Source organism: Glycine soja, chromosome 8 (assembly GCF_004193775.1).
Source record: "Glycine soja cultivar W05 chromosome 8, ASM419377v2, whole genome shotgun sequence".
NCBI lineage: Eukaryota > Viridiplantae > Streptophyta > Magnoliopsida > Fabales > Fabaceae > Glycine > Glycine soja.
The window spans coordinates 21276490-21298180 of NC_041009.1; the positions used below are offsets into that span (position 1 = coordinate 21276490).

A 21691-nucleotide genomic window follows, 5' to 3' on the forward strand; every position below is an offset into this window, starting at 1 on the left:
TTGTTCTTTGTGAGCATCGGTATTTGGAAAGGAAAACCTCCATTCGCCATCTTTTGAGGATCTTGAAGCTCTGATACCACTTTGTTGGAAATAAGACTTTTTATGTTTAGGAAAAGTGTTTAGGAATATTGGAGACTTTGAATAGAAACTTGATAGGAAGGAGAATTCTTTATAGATGAGAGAACTTTGTATTTTTGCTTGATACAAATGTGTAGGATTACATCTCTATTTATACTACTCTAAGGAGAACTCTAGACACACTAATTTTAGAGGGTTCTCAACTCTAGAGATCCAAAGAGTATTCTAGAGAATATTACAACCATAAGAAATATCTAGACACTCCAAACATTACAAGAATTCTCTAGAAACATGACCCATAATTACTTAAGCCCAAAATAACTAAGTCCAAGGAACCAAATAATTAATTTAGGCCCAAATCAAGTTTATATTTCAACATCCCCTTAAACTTGATTTGTGACTCCAAGCATACTCATTAGCTTCACGAATTGGATAGCTCATGAATTTTTTTCCCCGTAGGTCTAAATGAAAAGAAGGAGTCCTACAACACTTGCGTGCTTCCAAGGCCCTTATATATATTTGATAAAGGTGAAGCTTACATGTATATAAGTATGGATTTTGATTTTCTGGTTCTCTTTTGCTTTTTCTTACCCTTTATAAAGTTGACATATTATCAAACACTGCTATCTACATAAAGCGTGTTGTTGTGTGGTTTGTGTAGCATTCATTTCTGCCTATTAAATTTTGAACCTTGAAAACTCTGTATTGCCAAAATAATACATTCCTCTTTAAAAGCATGAAGCATTACGAAAATGAAACCACACCTACTGAGATAGTTTTCTACCTTTCTTGTGAACTTGAACATCATTCCTTGACTTGATTCCCAAAGCTCAGACAGCAAGCTGCCAAACTTGGCTCTAACACTACTTATGAACACCAAACACAAACAAGTGAACTATGCTGTGTTCGAAACACTTAAAAATTATAGGAACCCTAACTTCTAGTGCACTAAAAATTATGGTAAACCACAAATTTTATTAAATTCTTAAAAAATCCCCAAAACACATTTCACATAACTGATATATGAGATACAGAATTTCGTAAATGACTGCAAATTACAGCATTGATAATTAGTCAAATTGAAACATCATACATTTTTTGGATTCGGCTCAATTTATCTAGTCCAGAAACTTGTGTGCAACACTCCTCATCTGCTGTGAATCCACCACAAGAGATTACTCAACGAGTTCCCATCATCAAAACCTTTCAACTTTCTAATATTTTCCAATGCTGTTTCCTTATCATAAATTCCTTGCAAGGCATAGGTCATTCCCTTCCACCCTTCACTAGTCAAAGAGGGCATTGTCCATTCCACAAGCTCCTTCACATAATCAGCATCAGAGAACAAAGTCTCAGTAACAGGAGACAATGGTAGCACTTGAATTCCAAGCCTACACTCTCTACACGTAGCAGGGCCCCACCATAGGGCACTATCTCTCTTGTTAGCCCACAGAACACCCACTATTTTGTTCTCTTTTGCAAATTCTTCTTCGTACAAGTTGCCTTCTGCTTTCACGTGCCACCAAGTTTGTGCAGCAAGAATTTCCAAAGCCAGTAGTGTTGATCCAATGGCAACAAGATTTGAGTCACCATATGCTAAACCTACCAATGCCGCTGAATAGTACGCATTCACAGCCTCACTTGTACTTTCTTGATTCCTTCCATCTGCGAATTCAGTCACTCCTGAAGCCCAAGAGTGTAAGTTGTAAAGGTCAAAACACCTTAGACGTGGATAACGAGAGTTATATTTTTGGCCCAAGTTCATAAAATCTGTGACAAGTGAATAAACTTGTGGATTGTATTTTTGTCCCCACTCAGGATCAATCTTTGCAAGGACCGCAATTCCATAAAGGAAGTATCCCAAATGATAATGGTGATCATTGTACACTCCAAACCCAAAATCAGCTGTTGAATCCGTTGACCCCAGTTTGGTGACAAGTCCACCCCATTTATTTTCGTATAGAAATCCATTCCCTTGTAAAGTTCCATCCAACCAAGGCTCAATAGACTCCTTAAGAAACTTCTTAATCGTGGGAACCACGTTAGAAAAAGAAACTTCTTCCGCTATCAACGCCAACCTTGCAGCCCTTCCAACACGCTTTCCATAAAAATAAGATGAACTTGTTCCTATTGATGAAGAATTCAGCTCTTGCACATCCTTAACAAGTGCCGAGACAATCTCATCATAAGAATCTTTTTCCATACCTTTGTTGGAATACCATGTCACAGGAATAGGATTGGTTTCCAACACCCATGAGTCTCCAACAACACCAACAAGATCACCATCAATGCTTCTATACTTAAAATCGTTCAGCACAGTAACTAGACCATTATAATTATTTGATAGAAGCTTAACATGAAGAGGGTGAGCTAGCATGAGCAAGTCCCCAGAACCTTCCTTTTGCCATTCATACACCACACGGAAAGGCTCTACGAGTGTTGCATTACCCGACAAAGGGTAACAAGTGCTGAACTTGTCAAGAATTGTTACGTAGTTGTGGTTAGGCAACACTGCCACACGAATGATGCCAGAAAATGGCTTGGATGTAACCTCTGAAGCATTATTATGGGTGAAATAGATTGGTGAGGAAGTGTATATGAGCCATGTTTGAGTGTTGTTAAGCTTAAGGGTGTATTTGGTGTTGTTGTCATCATTGGAAGACAAAGAGACTATGGTATGCACTGTTGTGATGGAAAGAGATGTTGGAGATGTCACAGAAACGGTTAGAAAAGGGCTTCCCCTTGAGAGAAAGAACCTTAGGTTGGAGGAGGGAATGTCCAAAGTGACACCAAGGTCACTGTATGATGAGATTACATGGTTTTGTGAGGTTGTTTGAGTTGAAGAGATGGTGATATCTGCCACAAAAGTCTGGTACAACACTGCAGTGGTGAAGAGGATCAGAAGAGGGTATGAAGCTGATAGTGAAGAGTTTGAGGTTTTGATGAGGTAAGGGTGAATGTACTCAGCTTGGGACCCGTTTGGAATAACGAAGTTTTGGAAGAAAGAGTTTGTGGGGAGTGGAGATGAAAGGAGGTTTGAGGAGAAATAGGTTGAAGGGTCTGAGAGGACTGTGGATTGTGTTTGAGGGAAAAGAAAAGAAGACATTGCTTTTTGTTTGTGGGGAAGTGAAGGTTGTGATTGCTCTTTGCAGTATTGTGTGGTGCCGGCCTAAGCCTCTTATATATATAAGAAAAGATAAGAGATTGTTTGGTACCAAAGGTTGCACTTTAGAACCAAGAGAAATGCTATAAATTTATTAATTAATAATTATTATAACCATGTCCGGTTGTAGCCCCTAAACATTCTTTATTACTATTAAATTAATTTCATTAAAAATAAAACAAATTGGGTTGGTCATATGTCTTACTCTACGAATTAGTACGGAAAAAATTAATCTACATTCCACTTATGGGGCGTATGAGTAGAAGAAAGAATGAGACAGAAAAAAAAAAAAGAAAACATTAAATGTGATAAATAATATTGTAATTAATGTAATGGGAACTTAAGAAAGAAATTGAAAAAATATGAGGATCCAAACCTTGATTAGTTAAATTGCGGGAGGTTAACCCTTTTATTAGATCCAACTCTCATTAATGAGAAACTAGATGTATGATATTTATAAATATTATTTATGATTTTTATTATTTTTAATCAATTTTAGTTGGTGATAAAAATGTCCAAAAAAGAGTATGATAGTGAATGCATTATTGACCCTACGAGAGTAAACTATGATTTTCTTATAACTTAAAATTAGACATTTAATTTATATTTTTCCATTTTTATTTTGTACCACCTTAGTTTTTCTAAATTTTAATTTTTAGTATAGGGTTAAATTTTAATATATATATATATATATATATATATATATATATATATATATATATATATATATATATTGGGATATATTTTTTTATAGTTTTCATTATAAAAATAATGTCATATTTTTTAAATGAGGAGGGATCAACTTATTCAAAGAGTAACTTTTTTAAAGTTACTTTTTATCCTCATCTTTCATTTTTTTTTAAATTTAATAGTTGTAATAAATAACTAATCTTAACCATTAGATTTCAATAAAATAAACAATAAAGACAAGAAATAACTATAAAAGAATTATTCTTGGAGTATGTGAATCTATCTTCTTTTTAAATAATTATTATTGTAATAATTATTATTGTAATTTTCTTTTTATGATGAAGATAATGACCATTTTCAATTTTTAGATAAATATTATAGTTTTCTTTTTATAGTCTTCATTGTTGAACTAATGTTATTTTTTTTCTCTTTTTAAATTGAGTATCATTCATTTTTATTCGTAATTTTCTTTTTATAATTTTTTATTGGTGTTTTAAATACTATAAATGATTATAATTACAATCAAATAGCTTTATTAGCCTTTTGATTATAATTAATTTGAGAAATAAAAGTTACTTATATATAAACCTTTGTTATTGAAATTGTAGAGCAAGCTTATTAACACAAATATAAGAGATACATGATTTTCAAACATAACAACAAATATTCTATTTTTTTATGATAACTCTATATATTTTCTTTATTTCTTCTTCTTCTTATTTTTGTCCTCTAGGCATTATGTTTGTGAGACACACTGCTCTTTTGACCTTCGATTGCACGTGTCTAGATAGGCTAACCGGTAAATCTTCAAAAATAAATTTAAATTTAGTTATAGCAATTTGTATACTTTTATTTAATTAAATTTATTTATAATGTGTTAAAATAGTGTTATATATATTTTTTTGTTTAGAAAAATATTTTTTTGAAAGAAAATTGTTGAAAAAATCTGTGTAAGCCATAGATGATTTTTTTTTACTAAAAAAATTATAGATGATTTCCAAACATGTAAAAAAAATGTTTTAGTAAATTATTGATGTAAATAATTTTTTTGAATATATAATTATTTTATAAACAACTTAAAAATAAAAATTGCTAAAATTGAGGGAAAAAAATCTTTCAATTGATAGGTATAATTTTTTCTTTTATTTTTCATATTTGGCTCTCCTTTCCACCAATCCTGGGTCCGCCCCTGACTCTATGGTAATTATTTTTATATTAGATAAATCAATAAATGAAAGATAATTATTTTGAATTTCTTTGCTGCATGTTTGTTACACAGATTATATATATTTTATTGCATAATTAAGCTCCCTACGTTAGGAATGCAGAGCATGTGTCCATTTCCAAGGCACGTGAAATTCCAACGGTGGAACAAAACTTGTTCGTTGCATTGTGTATTAATTATTATTTTTTTCTTTTTAACTACCTTGTTAATGTTGAATATAACAGATGAAGTACTTTTTTGTTAATGGATTGCACGAGAAGTTATTCTTAGTCAATTCTACTCTATTAAAATATAACACACGACACAATACATATGTTATTATGTAAGTTTTGAAAAAAACTCTACATATATAATCGAATTTAAGTTATATCTAATTTGTTGAGAATATTTGGACATAAGTATTGATTGTAGACCTTATGTTAGCTTTAGGTTTGTTTTACTGTTCGTCTGGGGAACTACTTGTTCTCAATATATATATATACACACACGAGAACATTAGCATTAGATAGTAATATGCTAGTTAACTGGATGTGGCTTTTTTATTTCAAAAAAATTTAGGTAATTTGAATCTTGGAGCACATGAGTGTCAGAGTAGGTATCAAGCAGCAGAGACAGACCTAGCAAAAAAAAGTTAGCAGGACCAACTATAACTTAAATGATTTTATAATAAAATATTTACATTAAATATTTATTTTTAAAAAAACTCAAAACCTATTAAAGTAAATTTTGACAAATACTTGGTACAACTTAATATTAAGTTTGCTTTTACAAATTAGATTTGAGCTAACAAGACAAAAAGAATAAAAATAGGATAAGCGAAAAAATGAATAATAGTAATAAAAAAGAAAAATAGTTATTAATTAGTATGTCTTAAATTAAAGGCTGATACAAAAATATGTCTCAAAATTAAAGTTTTTTTTTTCTTTTTAGAAGAGTTGTCAATTTCATATGGTGCAAGTTTGTCTCATAGACAAAAATTAATTATAATTAACATTAATTTCTCAAAATAAATCAAAACCAAATCAATATAAAAGAAAGAATAATATTGTCATCTGTTTACAAATATAAATATTTATAACCTTTAAAATAAAAATAATATATTATAAAATAAAATGATATCAACAAAGGAAATAAGTAATATTGAACATTTTGTTTTAAAAAAGGAAAAAAGGTAATTATTTCAATGATAAAGACTATAAAAGAAAAATAGTATTTATAAAAAAAATATTTTGTCTAAAAAGAGAAAAAAATGTTATTATTTTTGTAATATATAATATAAAAAGAGAATAAAATATTTTGTCAAAAAATAGAATAAAATAGACCATTAATACTCAAATACTATACTTTATATAACATTAAAATATTATATTATATATTAAAGTATTAGAATTTCAAAAAACAGGGGTCAAGCCTTCAAGACCCCATAAATATGTTTTTTTTTCTAATATCAAATATTAAAGAGTACTTACAAAAATATTTACGATTATTTATTAATAAGATTTTCATAGATAATCGAATCACATCCTTTTTAAGATATCAACTTGTTCTTTATTGATTTAATAAACTTTTATTGCTGCATAAAGCGATTTGCATAAACGGTAAAAATCTTTATATGTGGTGGTCAAAATTGTGGTCCTAATTTAAAACCTTAGTTAAGCTGGAAACACTTAAAAATTATATATAGGACCTGAACCTCTAGTGCAATAGAACATATAGTAAAGAGCAAAGTCTATTAAATTCTTGAAAAATCCCAAAAACAAATTTAAACCATCATGATAAGATACAAAGTTACATAAACTATAACAATGAAACATGATATTTCCTGGACTTGGCACAAAACTTATGTGCATCCATCAGTCCGATCATCTGCTATGAATCCACCACAAGAGATTAGTGAATGAATTCCCATCATCAAAACCTTTTAACATTCTTATATTCTGCAATGCTGTTTTCCTATCATAAATTCCTTGCAAGGCATATGTCATTCCCTTCCACCCTTCTCTACGTGCAGAAGGCAGTGTCCATTCCACAAGCTCCTTGGCATAATCAGCATCAGAGAACAATGTCTCAGTAATAGGCAACAATGGTAGCACTTGGATTCCAAGCCTACACTCTCTACACTCAGCCCTGGCCCACCATAACTTACTATCCCTCTTGTTAGCCCACAAAATCCCCACTACCCTATTCTCTTTTGCAAATTCTTCTTCGTACAAGTTGTCTTTCTCTTTCACGTGCCACCAAGTTTGTGCAGCAAGAATTTCCAACGCCATTAACGTTGACCCAGTGGCAACAAGACTTGAGTCACCATATGCAAGACCCACCAACGCTGCAGAATAGTAAGCAGTCACAGCCTCACTTGTGCTTTCCTGATTCCTTCCATGTTCAAATTCAGTCAACCCTGCAGCCCAAGAGTGCAATTTGTAAAGGTCAAAATTCCTTAGACGTGGATAAAATCTGTTATAACTTGGCCCCAAGTTCATGAAATCTGTCACAAGTGAATAAACTTGTGGCTTGTACTTTTGTCCCCATTGAGGGTCAATCTTTGCAAGAACCGCAATTCCATAAAGGAAGTTCCCCAAATGGTAATGGTGATCATTGTAAATTCCAAAACCAAAATCAGCGGTTGAATCCGTTGACCCTAGTTTGGTTACAAGTCCACCCCATTTATTTTCATATTGAAAACCATTCCCTGGGAAAGTTCCATCCAACCAAGGCTCAATAGTCTCTTTCAGAAACTTCTTAACTGAAGGAATCACCTTGGGAAAAGACACTTCTTCTGCTATCAACGCAAACCTTGCAGCCCTTCCAACACGCTTCCCATAAAAATAAGATGAAATTATTGTTTCTATTGCTGAAGAATTCAGCCCTTGCACATCCGTAACAAGCGCTGAGACAATTTCATCATATGACTCTTTCTCCACACCTTTGTTAGAATACCATGTCACAGGAATAGGATTGGTTTCCATCACCCATGAGTCTCCAACAACACCAACAAGATCACCATCAATGCTTCTATACTTAAAATGACGAAGCACATTAACTTGACCATTATTAGTAGATGATAAAATCTTGACATGAAGAGGGTGAGCTAGCATTAGCAAGTTCCCAGAACCTTCCTTTAGCCATTCATACACCACACGGAAAGGCTTCTCGAGTGTTGCATTACCCGACAAAGGATAACAAGAGCTGAACTTGTCGAGAATTTTTACACACTTGGAGTTGGAATCAGGCAACACTGCTACACGAATTATGCCAGAAAATGGCTTGGATGTAACGTTGGAAGCAGCATCATGGTTCAAATAGATTGGGGAGGAGGTGTATATGAGCCATGCCTGAGTGTTGTTAAGCTTAAGGGTGTACTTAGTGTTTTTGTCATCATTGGCAGACAAAGAGACAATGGTGTGCACTGTTGTGATGGAGAGAGATGTTGGCTTTGTCACAGAAGCAGTTATAAAAGGGCTTCCTCTTGAGAGAAAGAACCTTAGGTTTGAAGAGGGAATGTCCAAAGTGACACCAAGGTCACTGTATGATGAGATTACACGGTTTTGTTGACGTGAGTGTGTTTGAGGGGAAGAGATAGTGATATCTGGCACAAAAGCTTGGTATAACACTGCTGTGGTGAAAAAGAGAAGAGGGTATGAGGCTGAGAGTGAGGAGTTTGAGGTTTTGATAAGGTAGGGGTGAATGTACTCAGGCTGTGTCCCATTTGGAATAACAAAGTTTTGGAAGAAAGAGTTTGTGGGGAGTGGAGAAGAAAGAAGGTTTGGTGAGAAGTAGGTTGAAGGGTCTGGGAGGACTGTGGATTGAGTTTGAGGGAAGAGAAAAGAAGAAGACATAGTTTGTTTGTGATTGGAGTTTTGAATGCACTTTCAATGTTGATGTGCGGTGCCGGCCTAAGCCTCTTATATAAGCAAAGATATGAAATTGTTCGGCATGAAAGTTGACTTTAGAACCAAGACAAATTCTACTTCCGGGTTCACCGATTTTTAATGTAAGGAAACGTTGGATGGACACTTCAATATGCCATTTAACACTTGAAAAAAAAGAAGAGAAAAATATAAATGATAATGTTTATGAATAGATAAAAAGAGAAGAGAAAAATGAAAGATATTAATGTAGTGTTTGAAGTCCAAGGATGTTTATGAATCATTATTTTAGATTTAAATATAAATATATCTTAACTAATTTATTGAGATTTTTTTTTCACACACTCTTTTTTTTACTTCTCTTAATGTTTAAGAGACTAAATTTATTTCTAGTATGTGAATACTCCCTCTGATTTACCATATTAGCTTAGGGCTTGTGTTACTATAGAAAGCATATTCAGCGGGGGAATGTTAGAGATGATTTTTATGATTGATTAAAATTTATTGAAAATAATAAATTTTAATGAGTTTTATATTTAAATCAAGAGAAAATATCATTAAATGATATATGAGACTCATTAAAATTTATAATTTTTAATAAATTTTAATAAACTAAAAATGGATAAGAAAGATAGTCAGAAGAATGAAATGTTACAAATATTTCTCTTATCCAATAATCTCTTTCTTGTTCATATTGATATAGAGACTTTTGTTTTATAGTGTAGGCTAAATGAGTTAATTTGAATTTATAAAATGTGTATTTGATTTTATGCTAAAAATATATATTTTAAATAGTCTTTTACATAGTTAGTTTTACTTTAAAAAATCAAAATTAATTGATTTTAAAATTAATTTTGAATTAAAATAATTATATATATATATATATTAATTTTATAGTTAAATTATTTTTATTATAATAAAAATATTTAAATATAAATTACATCACTTCAAAATCAATTTTAAATAAAATTAATTTTATAACACTTATCCAAATCCACACTAATTCAATATCTTCGTTTTCACTCTTAGCCCTGTTGGACAATGGCAAACTGAAGCCACAATTTATTCCCAAATTTCCTAACTGATTTTAAACAGTTTTGATTGTTATTCTTTTAACAAATATTTCCTTTGTTTTAATGCTCTTGATTAGCTATAAATCAAATAGCAAAACCTCCACTTTATTAGGAATTCTCTAACGGTCAATTTGTTAAATGTGTAGCTAATAATTATGATTTGTGGACAAGAAAAGAAAAAGATGTTTTTGTGGTTTTGCTATTAAAAAGAGGACTGTCATAGTCTTGCACAGGCTTGCACAGGCAGAAAATAATTTCCAATTCTTTTCTTATTATCTACTTCTAAAATTCTGGGCAATTGTTCTGTGATTTCCATAGCCTAAGGCCACGAGTGCACGTGTTCATAGGCTCGTTGTGTTAACCTTGGGGAGCAGTCGGCAAACTAGATTGCATCAAGGTCTAGCCGAATTTTGCTTTCAAGGCAGTGATTTTTCACGGCACAACAAACCTCCAATCTGTGTTATATGTTTCTGTTTTGTACTTATGACTTCTAGTTTTTCCAACAAATTTGAAAGCAAAACAAAATTATTTTTTCATTGCATCAAGTACTAAACAGAAATGGCTGGAAATCTATCAAAAATCATTCCGGATATGTCGAAAATAGAACCTCTAGACGGCTCAAATTATAGGAGATGGTCTAAAAAACTGTTAATTTTGTTTGAAGCCTTAGAGGTTGATTATGTGCTATTTGAAGATCCTCCCGCTAATGTCAACGCTTCTGAATCATCTACTCCTGAAACTCCTGCTACCCCTGTCGTCACACCGCTTCCTGCAGAAACCAAGAAAGCTGACGAAGAAGCAAAGAAGAAATATGAAAAGGACAACAAAACTGCTAGAGGTCATCTGCTAACTCATATGGCAGATAATCTGTTTGATCTTTTCATTAACCAAAAGTCTGCGAAAACAATATGGGACACTCTGCTGAAACGTTACGGCGATGACGATGCTGGAAGAAAGAAATATGTGGTAGGAAATTGGCTGCGTTTCCAAATGATGGATGACAAACCAATCATGGAGCAGATTCATGAGTATGAGAATCTAGTTGGTGATATACTAAATGAAGGAATGAAGATGTGTGAGATATTGCAGGCTAATGTGCTTCTAGAAAAATTTCCACCTTCGTGGAGTGACTACCACAACCAACAGAAACACAAGAAGAGGGACTTGTCACTTCAAGAATTAATAAATCATATGAAGACAGAGGAGGCCAACCGACTTAAAGATAAGCATGTTTTACATTCTGTAAATTCAGTTAATGCTAATGTTGTTGAGTTTGCTGATCAATACAGGTCAAAAGGAAAAGAAAAATGATTTCAGAAAAAAGGACAAAAGAAAACACACACTAATATCAACAAAGGTGATAACAAGATTCAGAAAAGAAAGGGTGAGTGCTATGTTTGTGGCAAAACAGGTCATAAAGCCTATGAGTGAAAACTGAGGAAGGGACAACAATCTAACAACTCGAAACTTGCTGCACCACATGCTCCTCAAGCACATCTAGCAGAAAATGAAGAAGTGATAGCTGCTGTGGTAGTGGAAGCAAACATGGTCGACAACAAGGTGGACTGGATTCTAGATACCGGTGCTTCTAAACACCTATGCGCCAACAAAGAGCTTTTTCACCAAATTGAGGATGCTGATGACGGAGAATGTGTTTTCATGGGAAATTCAGCTACAGCTGGAGTGCTTGGTAAAGGAACGATTCTCCTTAAACTTACTTCTGGAAAAACATTATCTTTGAGTGATGTTTTGTATGTTCCCTCTCTGCGTAGGAACCTAATTTCTGGTAGTTGTCTAAATAGAGCTGGATTAAAATTGGTTTTTGAAGCTGACAAAGTAGTAATAACTAGAAATGATGAACGCTATGTTATTAAGTTCTGGTATGTCTACCCAAATGTGGGGGGAAGCCATTTTGTCGGCCTGTTATATACTAAATAGAGTTCCCCATAAACGACTAGATAAAACTCCCTATGAATTATGGAAAGGATTTGCGCCAAATTTAAATTTTTTTAATAGTATGGGGATGTCTTGCTAAGGTAGCTCTACCAGATTTCAAGAGGACTAATGTAGGTACCAAAACTTTTGATTGTGTGTTTATTGGATATGCTCAAAATAGTGCTGCTTATAGGTTCTTGCGTTTGAATGATAATTTTATTTGTGAATCTAGAAATGCAGAATTTTTTGAACAAGAATTTCCTTTAACAAAACATGTTAATGAATTGATTTCTTCTTGTAATACTACTTCAGTGCCTTTACATTTGCATACTTCTTCCTCTGTAACAAATGAACAAGTTAATGAACCTAGAAGAAGTAAAAGGAAGAGAATAGAAAGTAGTTTTGGACCAGATTTTGTTACTGCCTTCGTGGTTGAAAACAATGATGTCGATAAAATAAATGATGTTTTTGTATCTACTTTTCTCATTGAGGAAGATCCTAAAACTTATAATGAGGCTGTAACTTCCATTGATGCCAATTTTTTGGAAAGAGGCAATTAATAGTGAATTAGATTCTATCATGTCTAATCATACTTGGGATTTAGTTGACTTACCTTAGGGAAGTAAACCAATTAGATGCAAATGGATTTTTAGAAAGAAATTAAGAACTGATGGAACCATTGATAAATTTAAGGCTAGATTAGTAGTTGTTGGTTACACACAAAAGAAAGAAATTGACTATTTTGATGCATATTCTCCTGTTACTAAAATTTCCACAATTCGCTCTCTTGTTGCTTTAGCTGCTATTCATGGACTTATAGTGCATCAAATGGATGTAAAGACAACTTTTCTTAATGGTGACTTGAGAGAGGAAATTTATGTGGAACAACCTGAGGGCTATGTGATTCAAGGTCAAGAGAACAAAGTGTGTAAGTTGAGAAAATCATTATATGGCCTTAAACAGGCTCCCAAACAATGGTATGAAAAATTTGACCAAACTTTAGTAAGTGATGGTTATATTGTGAATTCATCTGACACTTGTGTTTACTCTAAATTGTTTGGACAAGAATGTGTGATAATATGTTTATATGTTGATGACATGTTAATTTTCGATACTAATGTGACTGTAGTGGAAAAGACCAAATTATTCTTATCTTCTCATTTTGATATGAAAGATCTAGGAGAAGCTAATGTGATTCTTGGAGTTAAAATGAGAAAAAGTGATAGTGGTTTTTCCTTGTGTCAGTCACATTATATTGAAAAGATACTTAAAAAATTTAACTGTTATGATGAATTACCTGTGAGAACTCCCTATGATCCTAGCATACATCTTAAGAAAAACAATGGTTCTAGTGTTTCACAAACTGAATATGCTAAAATCATAGGGAGTGTTATGTTTCTCATGAATTGTACTAGACCTGACATAGCATATGCTGTGAGTAGACTAAGCAGATATACTCACAATCCAGGTAATGAACATTGGACTGCACTTCGTCGCTTACTCAGGTATCTTAAAGGTACTATGGATTGGTGTTTGCATTTTTATAAATTTCCTGCTGTGTTAGAAGGATTTTATGATGCAAATTGGGTTACTGATAATGATGAAGTAAGTTCCACTAGTGGATATGTTTTTACTTTAGGTGGAGGTGCCATATCATGGAAGTCTTCCAAGCAAACTTGTATAGCACGTTCAACTATGGAATCAGAATTTATTGCTCTTGATTTAGCAGGTCAAGAAGCTGAATGGTTGAGAAACTTGTTGGCAGATGTGCCATTGTGGGGGAAACGGTCTATACCAGTTTCTCTTCATTGTGACTCTGAAGCAGCTATTGGAATTGCTAAGAACAGTGTTTATAATGGAAAAAGGAGACACATACGCATTAGACACAGTTCAGTCAGAGAATTGTTAAAAAATGGTGTGATCTCATTACAGTTTGTTAGATCAGAGAACAACTTGGCAGATCCGTTCACTAAAGGTCTAACAAAGAAAGTTATACTTGAATCGTCGAGGGGGATGGGGCTTAAGTCTTTGTGTTGAGGAAAGTATGGTGGATACCATCAATGGTCAAACGAAACCATATGATTACTCTATTGTATTACATTTCTCATCTCCATGACATGTGGTAATACATTGTGGATAGGTTGAACTTTCAGTTCTTTATGAGTGCATAGCCTTAATTACTAAGTGGTCCATATGAATTGGACTTGATGGACTCACCGCTTGTTATTTTGAAAGATGAGAATTTTTTGCTCTTAATGAATCCATGGCCTCTTTGGTGGTGCTTTTGAGACGCACTTGATGGATTCAACTTCGTGAGAGTGAAGGTGGGCCGCCTTCTATGAAAGAATTAGGCTTTCTTTCTAGAGCTCTCATTAGTATCCAAGGTGTGCGCATGACCATTAAAAGCGCTGGTTTGTAATATCGCGGAAATCACAAATATTAGAGAAATACATGTGTTGTAAGGGTCTCATTTGAAAACTTGGTAGTTCAACAGTAATTCACTACCTAGACACAATTGTTGCCTTACTTCACTATGTATCAATTCAATCATTATGATATTGATACTTAAACGTTACTCTCTCTTTTGCCCAGAAATTGCTTTTTTTTTTTTAACTCCAGCTTTACCATTGGTGGGGGATTGTTGGACAATGGCCAACTGAAGCCACAATTTATTCCCAAATTTCCTAACTGATTTTAAACAGTTTTGATTGTTATTCTTTTAACAAATATTTCCTTTTTTTTAATGCTCTTGATTAGCTATAAATCAAATAGCAAAACCTCCACTTTATTAGGAATTCTCTAACGGTCAATTTGTTAAATGTGTAGCTAATAATTATGATTTGTGGACAGGAAAAGAAAAAGACGTTTTTGTGGTTTTGCTATTAAAAAGAGGACTGTCATAGTTTTGCACAGGCAGAAAATAATTTCCAATTCTTTTCTTATTATCTACTTCTAAAATTCTGGGCAATTGTTCTATGATTTCCATAGCCTAAGGCCACGAGTGCACGTGTTCATAGGCTCGTTGTGTTAACCTTGGGGAGCAGTCGACAAACTAGATTGCATCAAGGTCTAGCCGAATTTTGCTTTCAAGGCAGTGATTTTTCACGGCACAACAAACTTCCAATCTGTGTTATATGTTTCTGTTTTGTACTTATGACTTCTAGTTTTTCCAACAAGCCCGTGATTATTCTCTTGAATTAATTTGATCTACTCATAATCGATGATTGAATGTTTTAGCAATCATTTGTTTCACTGTCTTAACAATTTAATTCATATTTAAAGTTTTTGTTAAAAGATGAATAAAGAATATTTTTATTTTAATAAACTTCTATATCAATGATTAGTTCGATATGTTTGATTTAGAAGAGAGAAATGAACTAAATAAAAATAAATGAAAGATAATTTTAAAAATGAGAGATAGAATAAAAATAAAATAATATGTTGTGTTGTTTGATTTAAAAGAAATAACTGAAAAATTGATTTGTTTTTCTAAAAAATCGATTTTTTCCCTACAAAAATATTTTTTTTTGCCTTAACAATCGATTATATTATAACAGGAAATATGAAAAATTTTAAACTATGGGTCCACTACTTATAATTCTACTCTCTCATATCAAACTTTATCATTTCATTTCCATCTTCTGGTCCTTTATTTCTGTCTCCCATCCAAACACGGCCTAATTAAGTATTATTTTAGTCTCAAATTGATGTCTTTAGGCTAAAATAATTGATATTATTTTATCTTAACCTACTAAATTATTTTTTCAATGTTATTCATGTTTTTTTTAGTAAAAAGTTGAATTGTTAAAGTATCGTAATTTAAAGAACTTTTTCTTCATTCTTTAGGAAGGAGGAAGTCAATAATTGCGATCCATCTTAGTCTACTCCCTAACTCAACTTAAGTCTTTTTATTGTTCGTATGTGTTTTTTTCTTCTTCGTAACAAAAGTTATATTTATTTACTTTCATGGAATATTTTATTTTTAATTAGACTAAATAGACAGTAATGATTGTTGATTCTACTTATTATGCGAAATTCGCGAGTACCCAACCTAACTACCCTTACGTATATATAAAATAAAGATAATACCTGCTTCATTATATATTTAAATCTTTTTTATGACATGTTATATATTTAAATTAAAATTAAAATATATAATAAATTTAAATACTTATAATTTTAGGATAAAATAAGCTCTGTATACACTTCCTTTCTTATAATTAATCTCGTATATGATTTTTGAGTAATATATGTTTCTTTTTAGCTTTTATATCAAATCAAATTCTTCCATATTTATTAATTTTTTCAATAGAACATTTTACTTTTCTAATTTCTTAATTTATTGCATAACTAAAAAGTATGATTAAATTTAATATGCACATATATTTACAGATACTCACAAGAAATATAAATAAATTGCTAATATTCATTTAACAGATATTTATGCAGATATAAAAAGATAGTAGAGAAAGATGGTGTCCGCCGCCCACGTCCATCCTATAAACTTTATAGGTCTGAAGTCCATTAACATCCCTATATATGTATATGTTAACCATCATTGACTTAAATTAAATTTTTTTTTTGGACAATTCAAATAAACTATAAAGACGTGTTGGATTGTGTTATTTGTCAAATAAATCTTATAATTTTTCCAATCTTTTAACATGTCTCTCTAATCTCTATACTTTAACCAAAAAAAGTTTTAATGCTTATTATAAAGTAAATATATACTGATTTTTTTAAAAAATATTATAGGAACTTTCTTTAAAAAAATTATAAATGTATTTTAAAATTTAATAATAATACGAGGACCTAGAATTTAACTTAGTTTTTATTCACATATTTGTTTAGTGCAACGCACATTTTCTACATGATTTTTTTGAAAAGTTTTTCAACGTAATTTGAGTCAAATAAAGTTGTTAATATCGTTCCTTATACGTGAGGTTTTATATTGATTGTTTGATAATACTCTTCATTTTTAGGGCATTATCTTTAAAAATGAAATTTGAGAAATAAGAATATTTTAGAGTTCCTGGCCTCCTGCGATATAACAACAAAAAAGTCTCTTTCTATTGGGTTATATAAAATACACAACATACATGTTATATATATATATAACACAACGTCATTCCATTAAAGATTGATGCATTTATTCATCATAAGATTTTTCTTAACCTTCTTCCCATTTTTAAAAGAATAAAAATCAAGCAATATACTCTTTTTACTCTAGTGTCACTAAAATGACTTTTTTTTACATACTCAAATTATCTTAACTATTTTTTTTATCTTAATTTGTGTCACACTAATATCTGTTCTCGTAGTGTTATTTCATATCTCGTCCAGACTTGTGTGGTCATACATCAATTTCAACATTCACATTTTTGTCTCTTCAACATTTTTTATTTTTGTTCCTTTAAAACCTAAAATTTACTAAAGTCACTACTAGAAAAATTACTTTTTACGACGGTTATTAAGTGCTTTTAATGACGGTTGTAAATCGTTATTGTATATAATGTTGTTGAAACGCAACTGCTTTTTACGACGATTATTATAATAACAGTCTTTGAAAGTTAGAACAATTCAAAGACGGTTATTATGTAATAACCGACTTTGAAAGTCGAACCAGACACTGCATCCAAAGACGGTTATTATTTGAATGCAGTGTCTGGTTTGACATTTAAATATGGTTTTTGGATAATTCTGAATTCCCCACATAATCACTAAAATAATCTTTCAATATGTGTTATGACCCATATTTAGAGAGATCCTCAAATCCCATGCCTTCAACGGGCTTCAAAAAATTTCTGTTCCATGAAAAGAATAACCAGTAGCCATACTTAAATACTACCAATGAGGAAATAAGAATATATTTCTATTTTACTTTTATACAACAAGCAAAGGCAACAAGTCAAGCTCTTCATATTTCCACTATAAATTTTGCCAACAAGTCGATGTAAAACACAAGAACTAGGGGAAAAAAACTTCATTGTGCCAATTCATATGATGCTAAAGTGTCAGCAGCGTACCAGTACAAACAAGATTTCGACATGCGCCATTACGGAAGTCATGAAACACTCTGTTACGATGGTCTTGCAACATCTTTGCATGAATGTAGAAACATGAATACCCAAGTTCTGTGATTTTCTTGGCAAGGAGTTCAACCCGATTTACTAAATTGCAGAAGATGATAAAATGGTTTATTTGCTGCTGAAACAGAACCCATCATCAGCATCATCATATTTCAAAGGCAGCATATAAGAAAATCTAGAAAACAAAGAAAAAGCAAACCTTAGAAAAAAGAGTATTTAGACAGTGGACTTTCTGTCTCTCTTCCACGAATACATAAGGTTTTTGAAGATACCTATCCTTGAAATCCTTTAGAGTAACAGGAAATGTTGCTGAAAACATCAAGATTTGACGAGTTGTAGGAAGAAAATGAATCAGCTGCTCTATAGAAGGTTGAAACTCTGGGGACAGAAGCTTATCGGCCTGACAAACCCAAAATGCAATCAAAAGCCTCAGATTGATAAGTAACTGTTACTACTAAAGACATAAATCTTAAAAGTGCCATAGAATGAACATACATAAATAATGGAAAAGAAAATATGTTCAGTTGTATTTAAAACATGAATGAGAAATCAATGAATAAAGGCATTTGCTTTAGAAATACAAATTCCTAATCCTAGCACATTGGACAAAAAAATTAAAGAACATAATGCCCATCAGATCTTCTTCGTCGAATATGATATAATCATGTTTCTTACCTTTGACTTCCTAAATTTCTTTAAATATGAAAATGTTTTACAAACTGTACAAGATTCTCAACCAAATTATATAAATGAGTGAATTCAAGGTGAAATGTGTTTACCTCATCCATAACAAGCATAGCACAATCTTTCAGAATACAAACACCTTTTTTGGCAAGATCTAATATTCTTCCTAGAGTTCCAACTAGTAAATGAACTGGTTGATATAAGCACATTATATCATCTTTCAGGCTGGTACCACCTGTTGTAACCATAACTTGAATTTTCAAGTGCTTTCCAAGCTCTTTGCACACTTGAGAAGTTTGCAATGCCAATTCTCAGGTTGGGACCAGTATAACAACTGCATTACAGAAAAATACATTGAAAACATTCAATTCAAAGCAAGGGTAAAGCCAATCATCATGCATATTCAAAAAGTCCACAACCATGAAATAACTGAAGATGATGCAGAAATGAATCATGAATCAACAATGCCACCAAAAATATATCAACTATTTCCAGCTATTGCAATAAAATCCAAGTATCCAAAAATTCATCTTCATCTAAAATAACTTTTCAGGAGAATCAACAAGATACCCATTAATTTAAAGGGAATATCAAAATCTTATAACTAAAACATAGAGCTTTTATTAAAACCAGATGTCCAGTAGAGAATAAAGAGAAGACAAATAAACTCTGAATTTAGCATTGTTTCATATATATATTGCTTCAATTCTGTGTAGGGTCATATCTCAGGTTTGTTGTACCAAGTGAGGACTGAAACTAAAGACAATCAACATGTAAGTTGTAATAGTTTCAGTATCGTTCATTTTTTATGACAAAAACCAACTTGATGTGCCCTTCAAACTTGAAAGTTCGGCTTGTTACTACAACTCCAGCTGAGCCTTACCAGTCACAAGTCCCATTTTCTTTTTTTAATAGAACACTGCTTACAATCAGTAACAGGCTACCAGATATGCTTATGGAATTGAGACATCTTTAAATACTATTCTTTCAACTAGGCTTTGAGAATCATGTGAAAAGCTTAAGGCAAGAGGACTAGATGAGGACATCAAACCTTGAATAACATTATTGTCCTGGTCAATTTTTTCCAATGCAGGAATGCAAAATACAGCTGTTTTGCCAGTTCCGTTCTTAGCCCTAGCAAGAATGTCACTAACAATAAGAGCAATCGGAATGCTTTCTTCTTGGATGGGAGAAGGCCTTTCAAAACCCTTCTCATATATTCCCATGAGCAGCTCATGCTTCAAAAAGTAATCCTCAAACTCATTTCCTTTAGTTGCCGTTACATCCTGAGGAGCAAAAAGGCACCAGATCAAGATAAACAGGTATATATTATAAAATAAAAGTTAATGATGACAAACCCATAATCATAGTAGCTATACGACTAATAAATGGATGGTATTATTTTATGCCTTTCAAGTAGCTATACGACTAATCAATGAAATTCCAGTTAAATTCTATGACAAGAATGTTCTTCACTAAACATTTATAATGTGTGAAAAAATGACTCCATACTTAAAGGATATGCAAAAAAAAAAGTATGGAATTAGAAATATCACAAGTAAGGTGTAATGCTCTAAGGATCTCAAAGAAAATATATGATTAACACAAAATGCACATAACAAATAACTTGAGGCATAACATGATGTTATTCCATGACCATACCTCTATCCTATAGCGAGTATCAGCTGGTGGAATCTTTAGTCTTGCTTTCCAATGTTGGGAACTAATAAAGGAAAACCAAAAAACAAATGAGGATTCTCTTTCCTTTTGAAATAACAGAACCACTAACAAGAAAATAGCTTCATCTAGCAGTAATAGAACAAAACCATACAATGTGATTTTATAATTCCAACTTATTGTAAACTCATAATTGCACCAAAATAAGTCGTAATTAATAATCCTAATAGTTTATAAACTTCATATTATAAACAGATAAACAATAAAACATGTTTCAATCATTGTTATCATAATTGTATAAATTTCTATACAATTCATGTGATTCGATTCAATTCTGAGACACAGCAATTCAGAACGCATTTATAACTTTGGTACTAAATTGCACATAGAATCATCTGTACTGATATGAATTGCAGGTATCTCTATATTGTATAATGGAGCAATAGGATCTTGCATAAAACCAGGTCTGGTCAGGTCATGCAAAATCTGATAACCATGGTTTCAATAATCACAATTTAAGAAACATTTATTAGTTATATTGCTGAAAGTGTAATGAAAAGCCTTAAATACAAATTACAAATATCTAACGAGAATAATAAGTTAATAAAAGGAAAAGAGGATAGTTATGCCAACTGCCAAGAGGCAAGAGCAACAAGACTGATGCAAATTCCCAAATAAAAATAGATCATTGATGTCATTTCTTTTTATGATCAATAATAGTTCACTCAGATAAAAAATTCCAGAGGGCAATCCAACCAGACAAGGAGCCATGCAAAACAAGGTAAAAGTGTCGTGCATTTCAGTTCTGAAAAGAACACAAGCAGCAGCACATAGAAAGAAGGCTAGCAACACCACAACAGGACCTCACAATCAGGCTAGACAGACAATGGGATCTCTTTGATCTAGAGATGCCAAAAGAAGACAGGTTCCAGCAATAGAAGTGTTATCAATGGCATATCACACAAAATGAAAAACCAATAACCCAGTATATCATATAACAGATAGTGTTGCAGGCAAATAGCAGATTTAGTCATATTCATATATCGTTTGAAATTCATGATATATCAATTATTATACATGTATTGAAATTTAAGTTGCATGAAAATAAAAATTGGAATAATATTAACTTAAAAAGTTAAATTAGCATTAGCCAGAGACTTGCTGGAGATGACATAAGGTTGCAGGATGCAAGCTGCAACCACAACACCCAT

At 32.1% G+C, this 21691-nt stretch overlaps 2 protein-coding genes and 1 pseudogene across 2 annotated transcripts; all 3 read right to left on the bottom strand.

The window, feature by feature from the left end:
- Positions 1-1033: 1033 nt before the first annotated feature.
- On the bottom strand, positions 1034-3218 carry LOC114423790 (probable endo-1,3(4)-beta-glucanase ARB_01444). The gene has a single exon (XM_028390673.1). The coding sequence runs from the start codon at positions 3182-3184 to the stop codon at positions 1226-1228; it is 1959 nt and encodes a 652-aa protein (XP_028246474.1). The 5' UTR covers positions 3185-3218; the 3' UTR covers positions 1034-1225.
- A 3666-nt stretch (positions 3219-6884) lies between these two features.
- LOC114423789 (probable endo-1,3(4)-beta-glucanase ARB_01444) lies at positions 6885-9085 on the bottom strand. Its single transcript, XM_028390672.1, has one exon. It carries the CDS (start codon positions 8990-8992, stop codon positions 7019-7021), a length of 1974 nt encoding a protein of 657 aa, XP_028246473.1. The 5' UTR covers positions 8993-9085; the 3' UTR covers positions 6885-7018.
- An 8951-nt stretch (positions 9086-18036) lies between these two features.
- On the bottom strand, positions 18037-21691 carry LOC114424015 (annotated as a pseudogene).

What these genes read in the sequence shown, in the direction of transcription:
- LOC114423790 (XM_028390673.1), bottom strand. Translation starts at nt 3,184, where the DNA reads ATGTCTTCTTTTCTTTTCCCTCAAACACAATCCACAGTCCTCTCAGAC.
- LOC114423789 (XM_028390672.1), bottom strand. Translation starts at nt 8,992, where the DNA reads ATGTCTTCTTCTTTTCTCTTCCCTCAAACTCAATCCACAGTCCTCCCA.